This window comes from Falco biarmicus, chromosome 2 (genome assembly GCF_023638135.1).
Source record: "Falco biarmicus isolate bFalBia1 chromosome 2, bFalBia1.pri, whole genome shotgun sequence".
NCBI classification, from domain to species: Eukaryota; Metazoa; Chordata; class Aves; order Falconiformes; family Falconidae; genus Falco; species Falco biarmicus.
In genome coordinates, this window is record NC_079289.1 from 73,023,400 (window position 1) to 73,041,504 (window position 18,105).

General features: G+C 40.9%; 1 protein-coding gene across 5 annotated transcripts in view; it reads left to right on the forward strand.

Annotated features, from left to right (window-relative positions):
* Positions 1 to 18,105, forward strand: part of JADE3 (jade family PHD finger 3) — a 68,479-nt gene that overhangs the window by 16,776 nt on the left and 33,598 nt on the right. For 3 of the 5 annotated variants that reach the window (XM_056328046.1, XM_056328048.1, XM_056328047.1), the window contains exons 2-4: positions 1,419 to 1,471; positions 16,543 to 16,602; positions 17,812 to 17,894. In XM_056328046.1, coding sequence (XP_056184021.1) covers positions 16,554 to 16,602; positions 17,812 to 17,894 — 132 coding nt within the window. In that variant the 5' untranslated portion in view covers positions 1,419 to 1,471; positions 16,543 to 16,553. The remainder of the gene's footprint in view (positions 1 to 1,418; positions 1,472 to 16,542; positions 16,603 to 17,811; positions 17,895 to 18,105) is intronic. The other 2 variants (XM_056328050.1, XM_056328051.1) reach the window with 1 other exon arrangement.

The following is an 18,105-nucleotide window of genomic DNA, read 5'->3' on the forward strand; positions in this document are numbered from 1 at the left end:
GGGACAATTAAAAAAAAACCCCAAAACAAAACACCAACCCCTAAAAATACTGCAAAACACACAAACACAAAACCCCCAAAGACAAAACCTTAAACCAAAGAAAATCAACATAGACAAAACTTTACAATTTTTTAAGGTCAGCATATAGGAACTACAATATATTGTGCATTCCCCTTCTCTCCCCCCACCCCCAGCTGTAGGGAAATATTTTCCTTTGATGGCACAGCCTAAGTTGAGCAACAATAGTTCTTAAGTAATAGGATCTGTGCCACTCCTCAGTGGATGGGTGGTGGTATCCTTTTCTTGTACTGCAGATGGGTGGAGGAGCAGAAATGTTACAGTACGGTGCTGACACTTCGGCCAGAAACTGCCTTATTTCAGTTAGAAAGGCACTGCGTTCCCCTCTCCCCCTTTTTATTTTTCTTCTTCTGGCAGGGTATGCAGTTATCAGTTCCTTGGTTTTTACTTGAATTTCTGCTCTCTAATACTGTGTTTCCAAGCTCGTAGCGGTCCCGTTTTTGTTAGCTTTATACTCAAAAGGCATGGGGTGGACTGCCTGCCAGGAGAAACCCTGGTCTAACTGCTGACGTCTCCAAGGAGTGCTGCAACTAATCTGTTGGGTGTAATGACTTTAATGCTTTTGCCATGTCCATTACAATAGGACACAAAACATACATGTTCATGATCCTGCAGGAGGGGAATGCAGGCAGTTGGTGGAGGGAAAAATTCCTTCTATTCCCATACTTAATATTGCTCAAGGCTCAGGACTAGATTAAAAAGGGCGAGTAAGCAGAATCCCTGCCAGGGCAGCTGAGCTATCCAGGATTGTCAGGAGGAGGTCTAAAGGAATGTCTTGAGGAATTAAGGCAGGAGCCACATGAAGCTTTTCCTCTATACTTTTTTTTTTTTTTATTTGCCCTCATATGAATTTATAAGCATGCTCAGTTCATGTAAGGCCCTCTAGAAGGAAGAAAGCATCAGTGTATTTGGAGAAACTAACCCCTTAAGTCAGCTGAATGAATGTGCAGCTACCAGAACTTTTTTTTTTAATCCTGAAACAGGGTAGAGAAAATACTAATTAAAGTTTTGTTTTGTTGGTATTGTTGAAGTTGTTTCCCATTCATGTTAAGAGGATGGTGAAATTGACTTGGAGATTATTCTGATGAATTTACTTTTAATCTTAATGTATTTATGTCGTAGTATGTGTACATATAGCTGATGCATTTCATTTTTCCATATATTAAGTGAGAATTGTGGAATTTAAGGCTTTATATTATGGATATATCATTTGCTTGGGAAAATAGCAATGAAAATGTAATATACCCTTCACTTACTTGCCAAAAATTAAATTGTAGCTCAAACATGAAATGCCTGATGTCACTCCTACTACCTAAATAGCACTCCTTTCATTTTTTTAGGAGCTTGTGATGTCATCAGCTGAAGCGAAAACATCTACCTCATGACCTGGCATGTAAGTGAAGGAGGAACTGATGCGAAAAAAAAAATTAAATAAAAAAAATGTGTGTGTTGGTGTTTACAGTGTGTAAATTGAACCTATATACCTTCAACATTCAGGTATCACCTTTTAAATGAAAGCTTTGTGCATTTTAAAGGAATATAAAGTCTTTTAAATGAGAGGAAGTTATAAAAGAAGCTGTTAACAATGAACTTCCAGCCTGCAGAAGTCCCTTGTAATAATTTTGGTTAAAATCTATCTTGATGTATTCCATAATGCTTGGAAGGCTGGTAGGCATAGACAGGAATAATTTTAACTTACCACAATATTTACATGTGCTGCTTTTACTCCTCTTTATTCTGTGCTTCTTTGCTGGATATCAATTTTATAGTTGTGATGAATACATGCTGTACATGGTGATACCCTTCCTAAAATTAAAAACTCTAGTTATGTGCAAGGTTTAGATTCTTTTATGTACCCAGATATTTCACAGTAAACTTCCTGCAGTTTTGTGACAGTTCTATTTTTTTCCCTTAAGTAAGCAAAAATATTTCACTCCTCTGCAGAGGCGTTTTCAGAGAAATTTTTTTTTTTTTTGTCCGCCCTCTCTCTGCTTTTATGTGGCTTAAAGGATTAAAGTGCAGTCATTGCTTTGAGAGGTGATGTCAGCAGTGAGCTGGGTATTCCTAATTAGTGCCAACACCTGTACCTCATTATGAGGCCTTGTTGAAGCTGTCCAGTGAACCGAGGTAGCTGGTCTGTGTTGCATGTCTCTAATGTGATTATAAAGCCCTCTCCTGATGCTAGTTTTATTACTTACTTAACTTTTGGACTGATTTGGAAAGTGAAGCTAAGCTGAGCCATTTGGTTGGCTACCAAAGATCATAAGGAGTGGCAAAGAGAAGGGATGCAGTCATCTCAATTTCAAGACTTCTAGTTCAAAGCTTGCTTCTGCTTTGACTGTTTAAATAAAAAAAAAAAAGGAGGAGGTGGTGGTGTTTTCTAGCTTTCAGTGTCAGATACTCTGAATTTAGAGAGCAGATCTACAGAATCCAGCTGAGCTCTGAACATCTGAATGTAGTTGCTATTGTGCATAACCCATTGATTTTCTTCAGATAGAGCTTTGGCCTTGATTACTCCTGCACCATCACTTTGTTTTCATGGGGTCAGGGCTTAGCAATTTTTTCCTACACAAAACCAGCATCAGCCTCTCCTCCCACCTGATTCTGTACTGTTAGCAGCGCTATAATGCAATGTGCTTTGCTGTTGCATTTGGAAAATACGACCTCGGACAGGTTTGACTAATAAAATTAATGGATCAGTATCATGTTTGGGCTTCACAGGCGAAAGTTTAAGCACAGTTACTTTTTTTTTCTAAGTCGTTTAAGTATGTTTTTAAGAGTTTAGTTTACAAAATTCAAGCATGCGGCAGCACAATGCTGGCTGCAGGCTTTGGGTTATTTCCCTGTGAGGGAGGAGACAGAATAACTTCAGATGTGTATCTTGGAAAGATTTGAGATAATAAACCTGTAAGAATTCAAATGAGAACACTGGTCTAGTTATCCAGATTTGGAAAAATGGAGGGAAATGGAAGTACAGTGGATTCTTAAACTTCAGCCATGAAGCTGACAATCTAGTTATTAAAGGGATTGAATCTCTGCTGAGTAGGAGAGAATCCAAAAGAAAATCCTGAATGGGTAGTGCCCTAAAGTGTATGTAGTCTATATTTGCGTAGCGTGCTTATTTAATTTCTCTTAAAAAAAAAAAAAAAAAAAGCAACAGTTCTAACACACTGGGAATGATCTAATCTTTTACATAATTTTGACCAAAATAGCTGTTTACATTGAACAGTGACTAACAAACTCTTCAGGGCAACAATATGTTGGCTGTCAAAATCTCTGGTGGTTGTGTTTATCATAATCAGAATCTTGGCTGGTAAACATATTCATTTCAGTATTTACCATGGCCCTGTAGACAACCTGTCTGATCTGTAGTCCACAGAGTTCATGTTGGGAACTGATAAAATCCATCACAATGTTGAATTGTTATGAGTAAATCTGGTTCCAAACGAGCTCCCTTACTCAGGCCACGTACTCTCTCTGGTAATGGTCAACAGTGGACACCTAGGGAAAGAAAGCATTATAAAGCTCATCTAGACTCCTTCTTGTACAATTTTGACTTTGGGATTTCCAGCAGATTGAATATGACATACTGTGTTTAATAGCCCTTGTCCTCCAATCGCTTAATTCTCTCCTATCTGTTTACTTTTCAACCTCTTCAACATCCCATAGCATTAAAATTCTAAGTAATTTTGCACAAAATTACTTCTTTTTTTCTCCTTCTAATGACTTTTCTTTGAAGTTTGTTCTGTAACTTTGTGTCCCATGTCTTCTGGGCCATGATAACTGGTGAGTAGTCTCTTCATCCTGTTTGCTTCATTATACCACTTAGGGCAGATCTCTCCTATTCTGCATCCTCCTTTCTCAGCTGGGTAGTCTCAGTCTGTTTAAACTCTTACCCTAACGTCATGGCATGCTTCCCTTACAGCTGTAGTTGGAGTTTCATGTCCTGCAAATGCTTTTTCTTCAGCGGTGCAGGGGAGCTAGGAAATACTCCTTTGCTCTTAGCCCAAATGAGTGATCTACTAGCGTTGCTCATTCATAAAGCTTTCTCCATGTGGCTCGGCAGGTGTAGCAAATTAAACCAGACAGGCTTGATTTGGTACTTGTCACCATTGTGCTTGGGCCTTGTCAGAAGAATGCCTTTTGCCCTTCAATGTGCTGCTCTCCGTGCTGTTCTCCTGTAATATCTTCTGCTACAGGCTGATTTGGGAATGTCCAAGGACCCCATCTCTAAAGGCATTCAGTTGATGTGTGTGTTTTCATCTTCAGACCTTTCAGAAGCCTCCCGCAGGTGCTGTGGCATGGCTGTGCTTGTATTAACTGGTACCCATAGTTGGTGTTGGGGTAGGCAGCAGCGCTCAGCCTCCCTGGCAAGGGTGTCCGAGGGAGCAGATGGACCGTGCCTGAGCTGCTCCTGGGTCACAGCTTCAGTGTAAACAATGGGTCACTTTTGCTGTTGTGGAGCTGGGGAGGTGGATGGTGGAAGAAGTCACTTGCATGGCTTTATTCTGTTGCGGCCCAAGCGCTTGTGCCTTCTTTCAGTTGCAGAGCCCCTGATAGCAGCTGCACAGGGTAAGAGACTGTTGAGAAGGAGACTTCTTTACAGGTTTCTGAAAACCTCACTGACCAACTGGAATTCCATGTACAAAACATACTGACTGCGCAGGTTTCGTGTTGTGTCACGGAGCAACTGTGCTGTAAAGGTGGTTTTGTTTGATTCGTTCCATTCTATAGTTGCACTTTTAGTTGTAACCTTGTTTTCTCTCCCTATTTCTCAGCAGAAATTTTATTACTGGTTTTGATAGCATGGGATTCAGATGCAGCAGCTGCAGCATGTTGGGGGCTCTTAGCTATGAATAGACCGGGTGAAATACCTCCTACTGCCGTTGTTTCTAGGCATTTCCATTCCTCCCAGTACAGGAGAGGAGAGTGGACAGAGGGACTTGCTTTGGAGTTAGATTCATTATCTCATCCCCTTGCAGCTTTGGAAGGTCAGCTGTTATAGTTCCTTATCCTCATAGGGTGGGAAGGATATTTTCCTGTATTTTCTGACCCCACCTATTTTAGTGCCAGTGCTGATTGTGATCCACCCTGTGGGTTGGCACCTCTTTTCCTGTGCCGAGAAAACTGACCTCCATCCACTTAGCTTTAGCTCGAGTAGGCTGTGCTTTCCATTAGGAACAATGAAAGGGTGGTAGTCTACTCTTACTCATTTTAATCTTGTTTGTTTAGTCAATGGGAAGGAAGAGGAAAGAGGAGTTTAGAGGAGCGTTAGTGGTCAGTCCTTATCAGTGTGTCCCCTTATTCAAAAAATATAGAAGTACTTTGACTTCAAGTTGGATGTTGGCTGTTTGATGAGAAATTGAACCTTATGTGGTCTTTAGGATGCATTTCTTGATTGCTTCCTCAAACAAGATGTGGTATTTTAGAAACCTTGGCCAAGTACAGTCAGTCTTTGGTTCTCCTTTCTAGGGCGGTGTCAGCCACAGTGGGCAAGTTTGCTATTTATTTTGTCATTGCTGCACCTTGTGTTGTAACAGGAAAAGATAGTATTTTTTTCTTTCTGCCTCTGGTCTGTACATAAACATGGACAAACATCAGTGGGTCACACTATCTTTTTCACAGTGTCTTCTTGCACCTGGATGGAGGTGATTTAGAGAAATCTGGAGTGGTATTTGTTTTTATAAATCTACTCTATATCTGTCTGACTAAAAGACCCCTCAGTATCTTTGGTGTATTGTATATTACAGATTGTAGCACATAACATTAAATTAATTGACTAGCCATTAAAATTAATTAAAATTCATTAGTTAAGACAAATTTGTCTTTTTAAAAAGTTTTTTAAACTAAAAAAGTGCTTTAACAACTTGACTAGAAAATTTTCATGTTTTGAATTTTTGACATGGAGAACTAAAATAATAGTGCAACCTCATATAAATGTGTCATGTGTGAAATGCTAGAAAATATAGTGGGATGTCAGTATGCAACCAATGATTTGGAATATTCCAAATATTATTTTGAGTTCTGGCTGTGACAGTACATTCCCTTTAATTGTTCCTATCCAATGGTCCCCTCAGTACCCTTTTTTTACTTGAGGAAAACTTTAGCATCCAGGTGGTTTATTTTCACCTTGTAAATGAAAAACATTTCTTGTCACATGAGGAAAGAAATTATCAGTTTAATATTTCCTATAGGAAAATATTTGTGTTCTGCTTTTTTCTTATCCTTTGAGTAGAATATAAAGACATAACTTGATGTTTTCTGCTTTTTGCAGTCCTTCAGGTTTTGTTAGTGATGCAGAATGTTGCAGCAAAGCAGTTAGCCTCTTCGAAGCATTACAAGCAAGAAATAAATGAGTCAAAACAGGTAAAATATTTAATGCAGGCTGCTGCTGTTAAGTCTTTTATTATTTACGATTTAGGAAACACAAAACAAGAACAGGGAAACCTACTTTGTTTATTAGCAAGTACCAACAAATTAACTGATTATTTTAAGCAAGTGTCTTGCAGGATATGAGAAATTTTGCCTATCTTATCAAGAAAAGTTGTTTTTCGTAATCCAAGTAGTACATGCGTTTCTAGATCCTTCGTTCTTTGATAGTATTTCCTGCCTGCATTCCTAGCTGTGATACGAGGTCCTTACCTGTGTTTTGTCATGATTGTATGCGTTGGTACAGCTGGAGAGCAGAGAAGATAAAAGCAGGCAACTGCTGGCAGCACCAGGCGAGATAGGGCAAAGTGGCAGCTTCACTTGAACTACTGTAATACTGATTATTGTCTAATTTTCAATTAAGTAGTGATGCTTCTGTGTTGGGGGATTTTGGGGGGGGGGGGTTGTTTGTTTTATACCACCCCCCGCTTGGTGCAGTGCAATTTCATCACTGTATGACAGCAGGACAATACTTAGTGACATAGTGCATCACAGGGATTTTTTCTTCTGTTTGACTCCATGTGTGCATCTGCAGGAAGGGCAGCGAGTGGCAAGGTCGTGGGATATGTGCTTGGGAGACCTGGATGCAGCTGCCTGCTTTGCCGGGGGCTCCCTGTGTGATGTATGGCTGCTCTGCGCCACTGCTCTGAAATGTCAGGGCTTTCAGTGCTTGCTTAACATGAGCTTATCGTGAGGGTAGATACAGTAAAGACTGCAAAACACTTACAGCCAAGGTAACGTGAATCATACCAGTTCTTAAAATAGAAAGCCCAGCTAAATGCTCTCTGAGGTTTTTCTGCTCAGTCATATTGGTGAAGCATGTGCATGCTGCTCCTGTTTCTTGGCGCGCTTGTGACTGCAGTCTCCTTGCAGATGCAGTGCATGTGGCCCTCTTCGGGTGTCAAACCCCCTGGGCACAGGGAGCTCCTGGGCAGCCAGCTCTTTGTTTACCCATCTTAGCACTGGGTGTGATGACCGGATACTGGTCCATTTTTAGTAGCAGTACCTCCACGGCAGTCTTTCATCAAAGCAGACGTTGTCCTTAGCTTCATCTTTGTTGAGTAAGTACACGTGGGCTTGTGGGGTTTTCTTTCTTCTTTTGCTCCCTGGTTACTAGATGTCTCGGTGTTAATGTCAGGTATGAGTTTTCTTCTGAGAGAGTCTTGTGAAACAGACGACATAACAGCCAGTAACTGCACTGCCCCTGCTGAGGCCTCTTTGGTGCAGACAAACTCCCCAGGCACTTCTCCATGACGCTTGGTGCACTTGCCTGGTTAGAGGTCTGTATGTGAGCTAACCCCTGCCTGCTGGGAGTTTCCTTCAGGGATCAATTAGCTACCGTAGAGTTTCCCACAGCCTAACCCAAGAGGTAGTTTGTTTGTGTGACTGTGGCCTGAGGAAGCGAGAGCTGTGATGGCTTCCCTCTGGCAACATGGTGCTCCTCTGTGCCCTGAGGGCCTGCCTGCCCTGGCAGCCACCTCAGCCTCCAGCACTGACCTGCGGTTTGGGGGGGGCGCGGGGGGGGCGCCGGGATGATGGTACTCTGCAGGTTGCCTGTGTGTTTAATACCGCTGTTGCTTTCCTGCTGGGAACTTCTTCCTCTCAGGTTGCCTGTGTGTTTACCACCGCTGTCGCTTTCCTGCTGGGAACTTCTTCCTTGTTTCATCCCACTGGGGGCTTTGTCGCTCCCTCAGGGAGGGCACCCCAGCCATGAGGCAGGCCTGGCTGGGGCAGGCAGAACAGGAGCACTGGTGGGGTGTTGTACCCCCTCAGCCACCTGCCGGCAGCAATACCAAGCATGGTACGCTGCTGAGGGCCATGGTCCCCTCTCGTGAGGGCCGTGGCTCATTTTGGCATTTCCCCTGACTGGGAGTGATGGCGGGAGGTGGGTGAGGAGTGTTCACCAGGCTGCACTGGGCAGACGTACCTCAGGTGGTTGGGCACAGCAGTGCCGAGCAGCACTGGGCTGGTTGTGGTTTCAGGAAAGTGCTTTTTTAATTCTATTTTAAAAGCACAATTTTGTTCAAACTCAGTATGGTATTTTGAAGGAAATATTTTTGTGTGTGTGTCCAAATCTCTGCTGCTGTTTTAAGAAAACAGTAGTTCTGTTAGTAAACAACTGGTGTAAAAACAGTGTTGTGCTCAGGAGCAGAAAGTAATTACAAGGACAGAAACAAGAGAGGAGCAGAAACATGTACGTATTGGTGTATTTGCTTGAATTAATGACAGTCTGACGTTGTTTATTTTTTTAAATTGATTCTGCCCAGATCGTTATCGTCTTTAGGATGCTAATGCTAAAGCTGCAGCGTTTAATGGGCAGAAATATTTCCATGTCAGCCTGGCCACCTGGCTGCTCTGTGTACAGGCCCAACATGTGCAGCTTGCTTCAGAGAGAAAAATCGGGCTGCTCAGTCACTGCTGGGTGTTGAGGAAGCACAGGGAAGAGAGCGCGATTTAATTTCGTTCTAGCCTCTTGGAAAGTTTCTGTTGAGGTAATGGTGACGCTGTGCATGTTGCTGGTGACTTGCTTTTCTGAGAAGGATTTCTGATTTTTAACAAGCTGCTTGATATGAAGCGATTTAGCTGAAGGCCAGTAGTAGAAATCTGTCATGCCATCCTCCTGCACTCGCGGTGGGTCAACACACGGATGCAGCACTGGAAATTAAAAGTTGTACTTCTGTTTTCAAGGTAGGAAAGGCAGTTGTACTTGGGGGTGTGCAGTGTTTTACTGTGTCATCAAAGCATGTTATAAATGTGAAGTAGTATCACTTACCCTCTTTCTGTACTTGCAAAGCAAAATGATGGGCATTTAAGTGCTTTGCACTAGACCAAATGATGAATCATCGTCGTAGAAGGGCACATGAAAGGATGTCAGGGTTCCCTTTTGGCCTATAATCCACAAATGTATGCAGGGGAGCAATTATATTTGGGGGTTCTTCATCCTAGTTTTATGATCTATCAGCTATCTTCAGTCCAGAATTTAACTATTTCAGGGGATAAGTCATGCTGTGGAAGATTATATTTTGGACTTCCCCCCCCCCCCCCCGCCCCGCCCTTATTTTTAAACTCACGGTATCCTTGTGGCAGCTGCCAAATTTCCTTATATAAAAAGGTAATGTATAAGGAAAACAGGGCTCCAGACTATGTCTAGTTGCTTTTGCACTTCATACAGACCCATGTTCTTAGCCAGATTTCTGTAACATGCTGTTCCTTACCTGCTGAAATTATATACCTAATGACAGAGGAATCTGCTGTTGCTGGTAGTGCTGCTTCTAAAAACTGGCACATTCCTCCTTTATTGAATTACAGATTATTTTGTTAACCAAGACTTAGAATGAAGTAGTGGCAAGAAAAGTTTTATTTTGTGGTAGGCCCAGTACAGAAAATAATTCAAGGTTTTATTTTGGGGTGAGGGGAGGATAGGCTAGATGTGGTCACTGTTACAGGGTTCTTAAGTAGAGTAGGGGTATATTACTAATTAAAAAAAAAAAAATCTGGTTACAGTGAAATAAAGAAACAACCTTAAGGTTTTTTTGCTGAACTTCCTTTTCTGTGAATTGTTTAACCTTTCAAACCTTTTCAGTGCAAGTTCCAAGTGGGTGTTTTTTCCAGTTTATATAGCCTTTTTGTGAGATTGGATATGATATTAAAAAATAATAATAATAAACCCAAACACAAGTGATCTCTCTTTCTCTAGTTATTTGAAAGGTTGTATTAACTCTACTCATATTTCGTAATTTCCCTGGCAGTTGACTATGAAATTTGACCTATTTAAATGGTTTCACTGTACTACATTTCCTGGAGACCTTTCAAGATAATTTGCTTCCTAATCTAAATTTAACAGTTACATAAACCACATTTTGGAGACTTGGAAATTTCTACTTACTGCCTCTGCCTTTTTTTTTTGCCTTCCCCCCCCCCCCCCCCCCCCCCCCCCCCCCCCCCCGCCCAGACAAGCCATATTGTAAAAATGTAAGTACAGAATTTTAATCTGAGATTGCATGTAGCTTGTTGTTTGGTTTTCATACATAGAAGCAGTTTTTAATAAGATTAAGAAAGTAGGTTATTTTTTGTCCCACTTGAAAGTTTCCTTAGTGCTGTGGCCAATTCCATTTTTGTCAGTCTATTTTAAAACATGAAGAAATAAAATCTCACAGGTCTAGGATATATTTGCATTACAGTTCCTTGAATTTCTTGATTGCATTTTTCTTCTGTATATAGGTCTTAACAGGTACTGAGTAGCGTATGGGTATGTTTAACCTTTCTCTGCAACAAACTGAAGCCAGGAAGGAAGGACTGCTACTCCTTAGAGATGCTGTTTTGTTCAGAAATCTTGGCTGGATCTAAGGATTCATTTTGTACGCTTGTCACTGATGTCTTGCCTAATATGCTGTGTGAATTCAGACTCCATGAGATACCTCATCCTTCTTTCTGCTAACTCTTATTACTGATGAACTATGCTGAGAAATGTGTCAGAACAATAGGGTAGACTTAATAGTTAATTTGGTAAATTTAGTTGTTTAGTTGGACACAAACTGAAACGGGAAAAATGTTTGTTGCTGCTGTTTCTGCAGGTATTTGAAATGGAGTTTTGCTTTGAATAAAGCTCTGAAATTTTGTTAACTGTGTGCTGTTTACATATGCTGCTTGACTGATTTTTTTGAGTAATGCATGTTAACTAGCTTTTCAGAAATAGGAAGTCTCTTAAGTCAGCGCAACATTGATTTTTTTTCCTCAGAGAGATGAAAGAATGGTGGTAGAGGCAAGTGGCTGTTTCTTCTTCACTTCAGCAGTGCAGGTATTTGTGAATAAGCAAAAGGGAACAACCATAATTTAGAAATCATTAATTACTGAACATCTCCGCTAGATTTTTGGAAATATCAGTGTTACTTTTTTATTCAGATTCTTGCACATGCTGGCTGGTATCTTGATTACTCTTACCTTGGGATCTATGTTTAATTTCAGCCAGGTGAACGCAGGGTGGCTTTTTCTGGCTTTCCTTGAAAGTGCAGTGATCTGTTGGATCCAGCATTGGTTTTGGCTCTAGGGCAAAATTCCCAATATAGACAGCAGCCTGTTGGAAGCCAGGGAAGTGCTGGCAGCATGACGCTGCTGCCTGTGGCTGAGGAGACTGTTTCGAGGAGACTGTGTTTCCTGGGGTTATTTTTGGTTGAACACCTGGAGGGTTCAGGGCATCTTGGCCTGCGTTTGTGTAGTTAGGTGACAGCAGGGAATGAAGCCAATTTCCACACACACCCCCCCTCCTTTTTTACGTTGTGGTTCTTGTCTTAAGCTGTTGTGAGCAGGTCAGGGATGTGCACACAACTATGGTTGTGTCAAGTCAGAAATGCAACAGGTGTGGAATACAGTTCAACTTTAGGAGCTGCTCTGGTAATTGATATTAAAAATGATGCCAGGATATGTTCCATTGCAATAATTGCCTGGAGAGTTGAGTATCTTTTTGCTTGCAACATGGTGATTTCTTAGTGTCGTTTCTGTATTTTAATTTTCATTTATAAGATCCCTGAAGGTGAGCATCTTTGGAATTAGTATATGTTGTCATACAAGTGATTGATCAGCTGTTAGTCCTTCTGTGGATTTTTTTTTTTTAAAAAAGAGGGCAAAAAAAGCTTCAGATCAAGACATGTTATGTTCTTATTTTTAATGATAATTTTTAAGGTCATCCGTGCTTGACCATAAGGCTTGAGCACATTTTGAACCCACAAAGAAAGCATGCCTACTTACTTACTTTTTAAGGTAGTGAGAATCATTACTCAGTGACTGGGAAGTAAGGATTTTCTTGGGGCTTTTTGAGGGCATGAGGCTACATACCTCTTCTGCTCTGCAACATTTTAGTGTTGAGTTGCTTTACACTCCTTGTTTTTCTTAGCTTGTACATTGGAACTGCTAGAAAGTTGAAATGCTAAAACTTAAGCATTTTCTTAATTCTCAGAATTCAAACAAAAAGTTCAACATGCACATTTGCAAAATGCCTGGGTGAGGATAACAGAGGTGAAAGGAGGCTGATGGTTCTAGCTGCTCACTGTCCCATTTCCATTATGTTCCTGATGGCTCTTTTTTTCTTTATAAGTACCGTCTATATGAGGCTGTATTTTAAATCTCTTTTTGAACTGTTCTGTGGAAAAAAGTATTTCTTAACTGTTACAAAAATTTACTAGATATGTCATTTTGTGTGTAAAAATAATACTGTTTACTTGATTCTCTTCTAGTGTTGTCACATACCGTTCATTATCACTGATACTCTGAAGTAGGAAATGGGCACTGTCAATCTCATTACTTTGTTTCTTGCTTTTTGACTGTCTTGCACACATTGAAAAAAATTAATTGTGGTCCTTCATTCTAGGCTTTATTGTCATCATAGTTCTCAGAGGTGAAGTTCAAAAAGGGGAAAAGCTAGGATATATGAGAGACTGTACACATTTTTGTGGGATTTTTGATTATGCTTGTTTAATTTGGGTTTTTGATATGTATAGATTGTCCTTTCTACGTTTAGCCCTCTTAGGGATATATGTGTGTGTGTTCATATATTTATTTTTTTAACTCCTTCACAGTGCTTTGCAAGTGCTAAAACGTTAAAATGATGGAAGAAGCAGGAATTGAGGCACAGGGTTGTTTGCAGCCTTGCTCTGGAGCGTATCACCCAGTTATTGTCGTGTGAAGCTGAGGGACAAACTGAAGGCTTGGTGGGCTGCTTTGGGAGAATTGGACGGAAGTTCAGAAAGGTTGATATCTGTTTCTGTACTGTGGGGTCTGGCTTTGCAACTCCTGTCTTTTCTGAGCTGAACAGCTGCTGATTCTTCCACATCCTGCAAAGGCAGGTGAAGGAGTGAGATGGGAGCTTTACCACAAAACGGGTGTTATTTTGGGCTCCCTCTGTAATAGCTGGGGAGTGGAAACATCCTTTAGTGAGCCTTTCTGATGAGCCTTCTGCTTTGGGGTAGAAGTGATCTGGAAGTTTTGTGGCAGTCCCAGTGTACACAAGGACATAGCAAAGGAGTCTCCTATTAAAAACAAAAGTGAAACCCCCTTGAGAGGTGGTCCTGGCGAATGATGCTGAGGCTGTTACTCCTGCATCACGTGGGGGCATACATTGAACTCATAGCATGTTGGTAACTTTAATAACCTGTCTTACTGAACGCAGCACACCTGTGATTTGTTGTAGCTCTGTGGGCTCTAACTCACTGTTGTGGTTAATACTACTGCAAAAAATCAGGCAGGAATCCACTGTTATTACTGTTTGGGGCTTTTACTCTGAGTGACTGCTTTTTCTGTTTCTGTCTGCTGTGATGGAGGTGTAAATCTCTTGCCTGAGCTGCTGCAAATCCAGTTCTCAAATACAACTTTTTAATTTTGTTTAGTTTTGGTTTGTTTGGGGTTTTTTCTGCCTAAGTAGTTGTTGGCAGAGATGTGCCTTTGGTTCCGAAGTTCTTGTTACGCTTGCCCTTCCTGTGTAAGCTGACTTTGAAGTAGCCATCTCCTCTCTGCTTTCCTAGTCGCCCAGGCAGAAGTCCAGGCTTCCTGGGTGTTCTCTCCTGCAGTTGTGTCTCTCAACCTCGTGTTTGACCCTGCTTTAATTGAATGCTCATGTTGTGCTCTTCTGTCTTTAGTACAGAGTGGAAAGGTTTTATTGCTGCATGTTTATATAGACTGTAAGCGATGAGAATTGCCTGCCATAAGCTTTCAGCACCTTTTAACAACTGCTCAAAAATTCATCTGAACATAAAAACAAAGCAAGCAGCAAGCACTTGCATTTCTTGCTAAGACATGAAAGCAAGGAATACTACTCGGCATACCTAGATGCATCTTTTCATCATCTCCCAAACTCCTGTAACATGCCCAGTGGTCCATAAGCCTGGGTTGTTTGGAACTGAAGACTGCCAGCAGAGAAGCTGTTGCCAGGGGCAGAACCTGCTCCTTTTTAGGGAGGGTTGTATGCTCTGGGGGGCTGGGTTTGGCTGCTGGAGTGCAAGCTCTCGAATAGGCAGTACCATTTTATTTGCTCTTGATTAAAGTTAATGCCTTTTAAATTTCATGAGTTTGCAAGATGAAAGTCTTTTAGTCCTCCCCTCACTACACAGCAGTTAACTTCAAGTCTGGTGCCCCCCAAACATGCACAAAGACAAGCCCTTCAGGCCCAAGTGCCTTCTGCTTGTCGAACAGCTTTTGCCTAAGAGATTCATGGAAGTTTCTTCATCAGAACAGTGCCTGAACAAGCTACCTTATGTTGCTAGGTGGAAGAGAAGTCTCGTGGTGTTTTGGCTGTTTTGGTTTTGATGTTGCTCTTCTGTTGGACACTGGTCTTCGTATATAGCGTGGCTGCCTTGCCTCCCCCAAGGTTGCTTGAGCTGTAAGAAGGTGAATTAATATGAAAGTAATTGTTACATAACTGGAGTTTATAGCTTGCTTAAGTGATAACGAATGATACCTTTTGATGTCCCATCCTGTTGACCACTGTGTCTGTCTGTCCTCCCCCCAGGTTAAATACCTGGCTTGTAAATTCTGTATCTGCGTATCAAAAACTGCAGGCATTGCTTCCTGTTTCAACTTCCGTGAGCATGGGCAATGTCTTCTTGTAACAGATAGGTCAGAAGGATTGTTTTAAACTTTGAGTGATCATTGCATTTTGATTCAGTAAACTCACTCTCTTAAATATAAAGGCTGCTTAAAATTTCCAGTAAATTAAACATTTGTGCTGCAAACAACTCAATTGCAATCTCTTCAAGCCTTCAGGCAGACTTGTCTTATCTGGAAGTCTTGTTTATCCTATGGTCTTTGGATAATCTCAAGACCCGTTGTACAGTAACTAATGTGGAGGGTTTATCAGATGGACTGTTCAGCTCTGTTGCCTTTTTTTTTTTTTTTTTTTCCCAATGGTATGTGGGTTTGCTTAAGAAATGAAGCTGCTTATGTTTCAGGTGTGGCCAAGCTGGCATTTCTAATACTGCAGGCATTTCAGGTTCAGCTTTCTGTAACCTACTTCATCCTATCTACTGCTTTAACAAAACAAAACACACACCACTACCACTCCCCCCAAAAAGTTGTCTATTCTTGCAGAATTGTTTTTCACTTCTTTTCTCTAACGATTTGCTCATTCAATCCATTAAAAAGATCAGAGTGATTTTCATTTACTATTATTAATTGTAAATGTATTGGTTCTTATTTAACAAATGTAACATTGAGTATTATAGAATGACAGGACTTATGAGAATGTTTATGTATTCCTGTTGGCACATAGCGTATATAGCTGATCACTATTTTGATCTTACATTGAGGTGCAGAATTTTCTTCTTCCCTGTTCTCTGTGTGTGTTACATGTTCAAAAATTGATTTCAGAAAGCTCTATACCTTTATTTTTAATGGAACTGGTGCCACACCATGGAAGAATTTCTCAGCAATACCCATGATCACTTCTCAAACTTCTGAAAACCACACTTCTTGTGAAACTAAGGAATGATCAGATGATTTAAATTAAATGGCATCAGTCACCGTTTTCTGTGATTGTCCCTATCTAAAATCTGGTTTTTGTTTTCAATGGATGCCTTTGGCTTTTTTGGCACCCCCCCACCCCCACCCCCGCTTTTTTAGGGTAAGTTGGGTTTCTAAATCCTTGCCTTGCTGTGTATCCACCTTATTTCCTGGCCTCCACCCGTCTCTCAGCTAGCGACTGCCACCATGGCAACTCTTTCTCTGGCTGAACAGATGGGACATTGAGTCTCCTCTGAGAGCAGAGCGCCCTGCTGGGAATCAGCTAGCAGGTTGCACTCCTCTCTGCAAAATGTAAAGCAAGCTCTGCCCGGCAGAGGCATGCTGGTTTTGAGGGTGCTCGGTTTCATAAATAATACTGTGGTCTAATAGTTACTTGTAGAAATAAAACATAGTGGCTGAACTGGGTTTATTTCTGTGCCTGAAAGCTCTTCAGAGGAGCTTCGCCTCTAGTGCAAAGAGCTTGGCGTCAGCCAGCAGCAGGTGATTTTCTGGTAGAATGGTTGCCATCAACTTTTTTTTTCTCTTTAGGATGCGTCAGGATGAAACGCCACAGGCATCTAAGCACCAGTGACAGTTCAGACAATGAGAGTAAGTAATACCTACTAGTTTTATTTCGGTCTATCACCCCCTTGTGGTTTCCTTCTGTGGTTTGAGGGCAAACTGTTTCACCTCTTATCATTACAAAAAAAAATGTTTCTTGCTTGATTTTTCTTTTCCTTTTTTTTTTTTTTTCCCCCGCTCTGTGGTCTTTGGTATTCTGAATCCTGTTACAGGAGGAAAAGGAGGTGAAGGATCCTGTAAACCTGGGAGGAGTTTTGAGTCTACGTAGAATTCAAAGAGAAACTCGTATGCCTTTCCGTTTCAGAGTTGGGAAAAAGAAATCTGTAATTACATATAAGTTTTGCTGTCCAGGGTCCTATTTTGTAATTATTTTTTTTTTAAAAGGAGTTGTGTTGTCTCTTGTTGTGCAGAGCTTCAACTTTGAAATTATTGGTGGTGGCAAGCTTATTTGAGCATTGATATGTTAGAGTTATAGATAAGGTAAAGTTATAACCGGTATATTGATTGTTATGTTATCTTATACTGGTTCGTGATCTATTCCACTTTAGTCTGTTATACAATTTAATAGTTACATTGTAAATGTTCCTTGGCACACAATCTGCCTGAGGTTGCATCTTCCCTTTTTATCTGCAAAAAAACCACACCCTGTATGGCAGGGTCTTGTTTTGTTTCTTGTAAACCTGTAGCTATCTAGTAATTCTGTACATAATGATGATTAATTCTCATATTCGTTGTAAGTCATCAACGTACCCTGTACTGAAATAACATTTTGCCCAGAAATGTCTAGACATCACACGACAGGGTTTTTTTGCATCTCTCATCAGCATGCCTTAGTATCATTGCTTTTTTGTTTGGTATTTTTTAGCACTTGCAAACTCTGTCCTTGAGTTTGCTCCTCTTTCCACTTTGTTAGAAAGGAAATGAAGGAAAGTGGTCTGCCTGCTTGTTTCTGTTTGCTCATGCTTGTACTGGGCAGAGTAGAATGTACCCATAAACTCAGTGTGCTGTGGTTTTACAAAGAATGAGTGGAACAGGAGGAGCTGTACTCAAGCCTACAGGCTGCCTAGGAGTTTTCTGCCCACATCTTGTCAAAAATTACGATAATTCAGGAGACTGGAGTGCCTTGTGTTTTACTGAAATATTAAAATAACTGAAATGGGCTAGAATGGTCCTTTTTATCTCTCTCTCTCTTTTTTTTTCTTTCCTTTTTTTTTTTTTTTTTTTTTTTTTAAACAGGTCCTTCCACTTCCTTTTCTTCTTGTTCTAAATACAGGAGCAAGTCAAAAACACCAGCAAATGAACAAAAGAAACCTGCTGAGGTAAGAATCAGGGTTAAAGATTGGTCATTGGTAGGTTTTTTGTTACATAGTTTTTATGTTTTTAAGCCTTGAAATCATGAGCTTTGAACTAGTGCCAGTGAGTCCTTTTGTCACCTGTCAAATTCTCTGTGAAACTGTGTTTTCCCCAGTGTGCAAGTATTACAGGAGCTCTGGTGTTTGATGTCCCAAAATGACTTCTGGCATTTGCAGA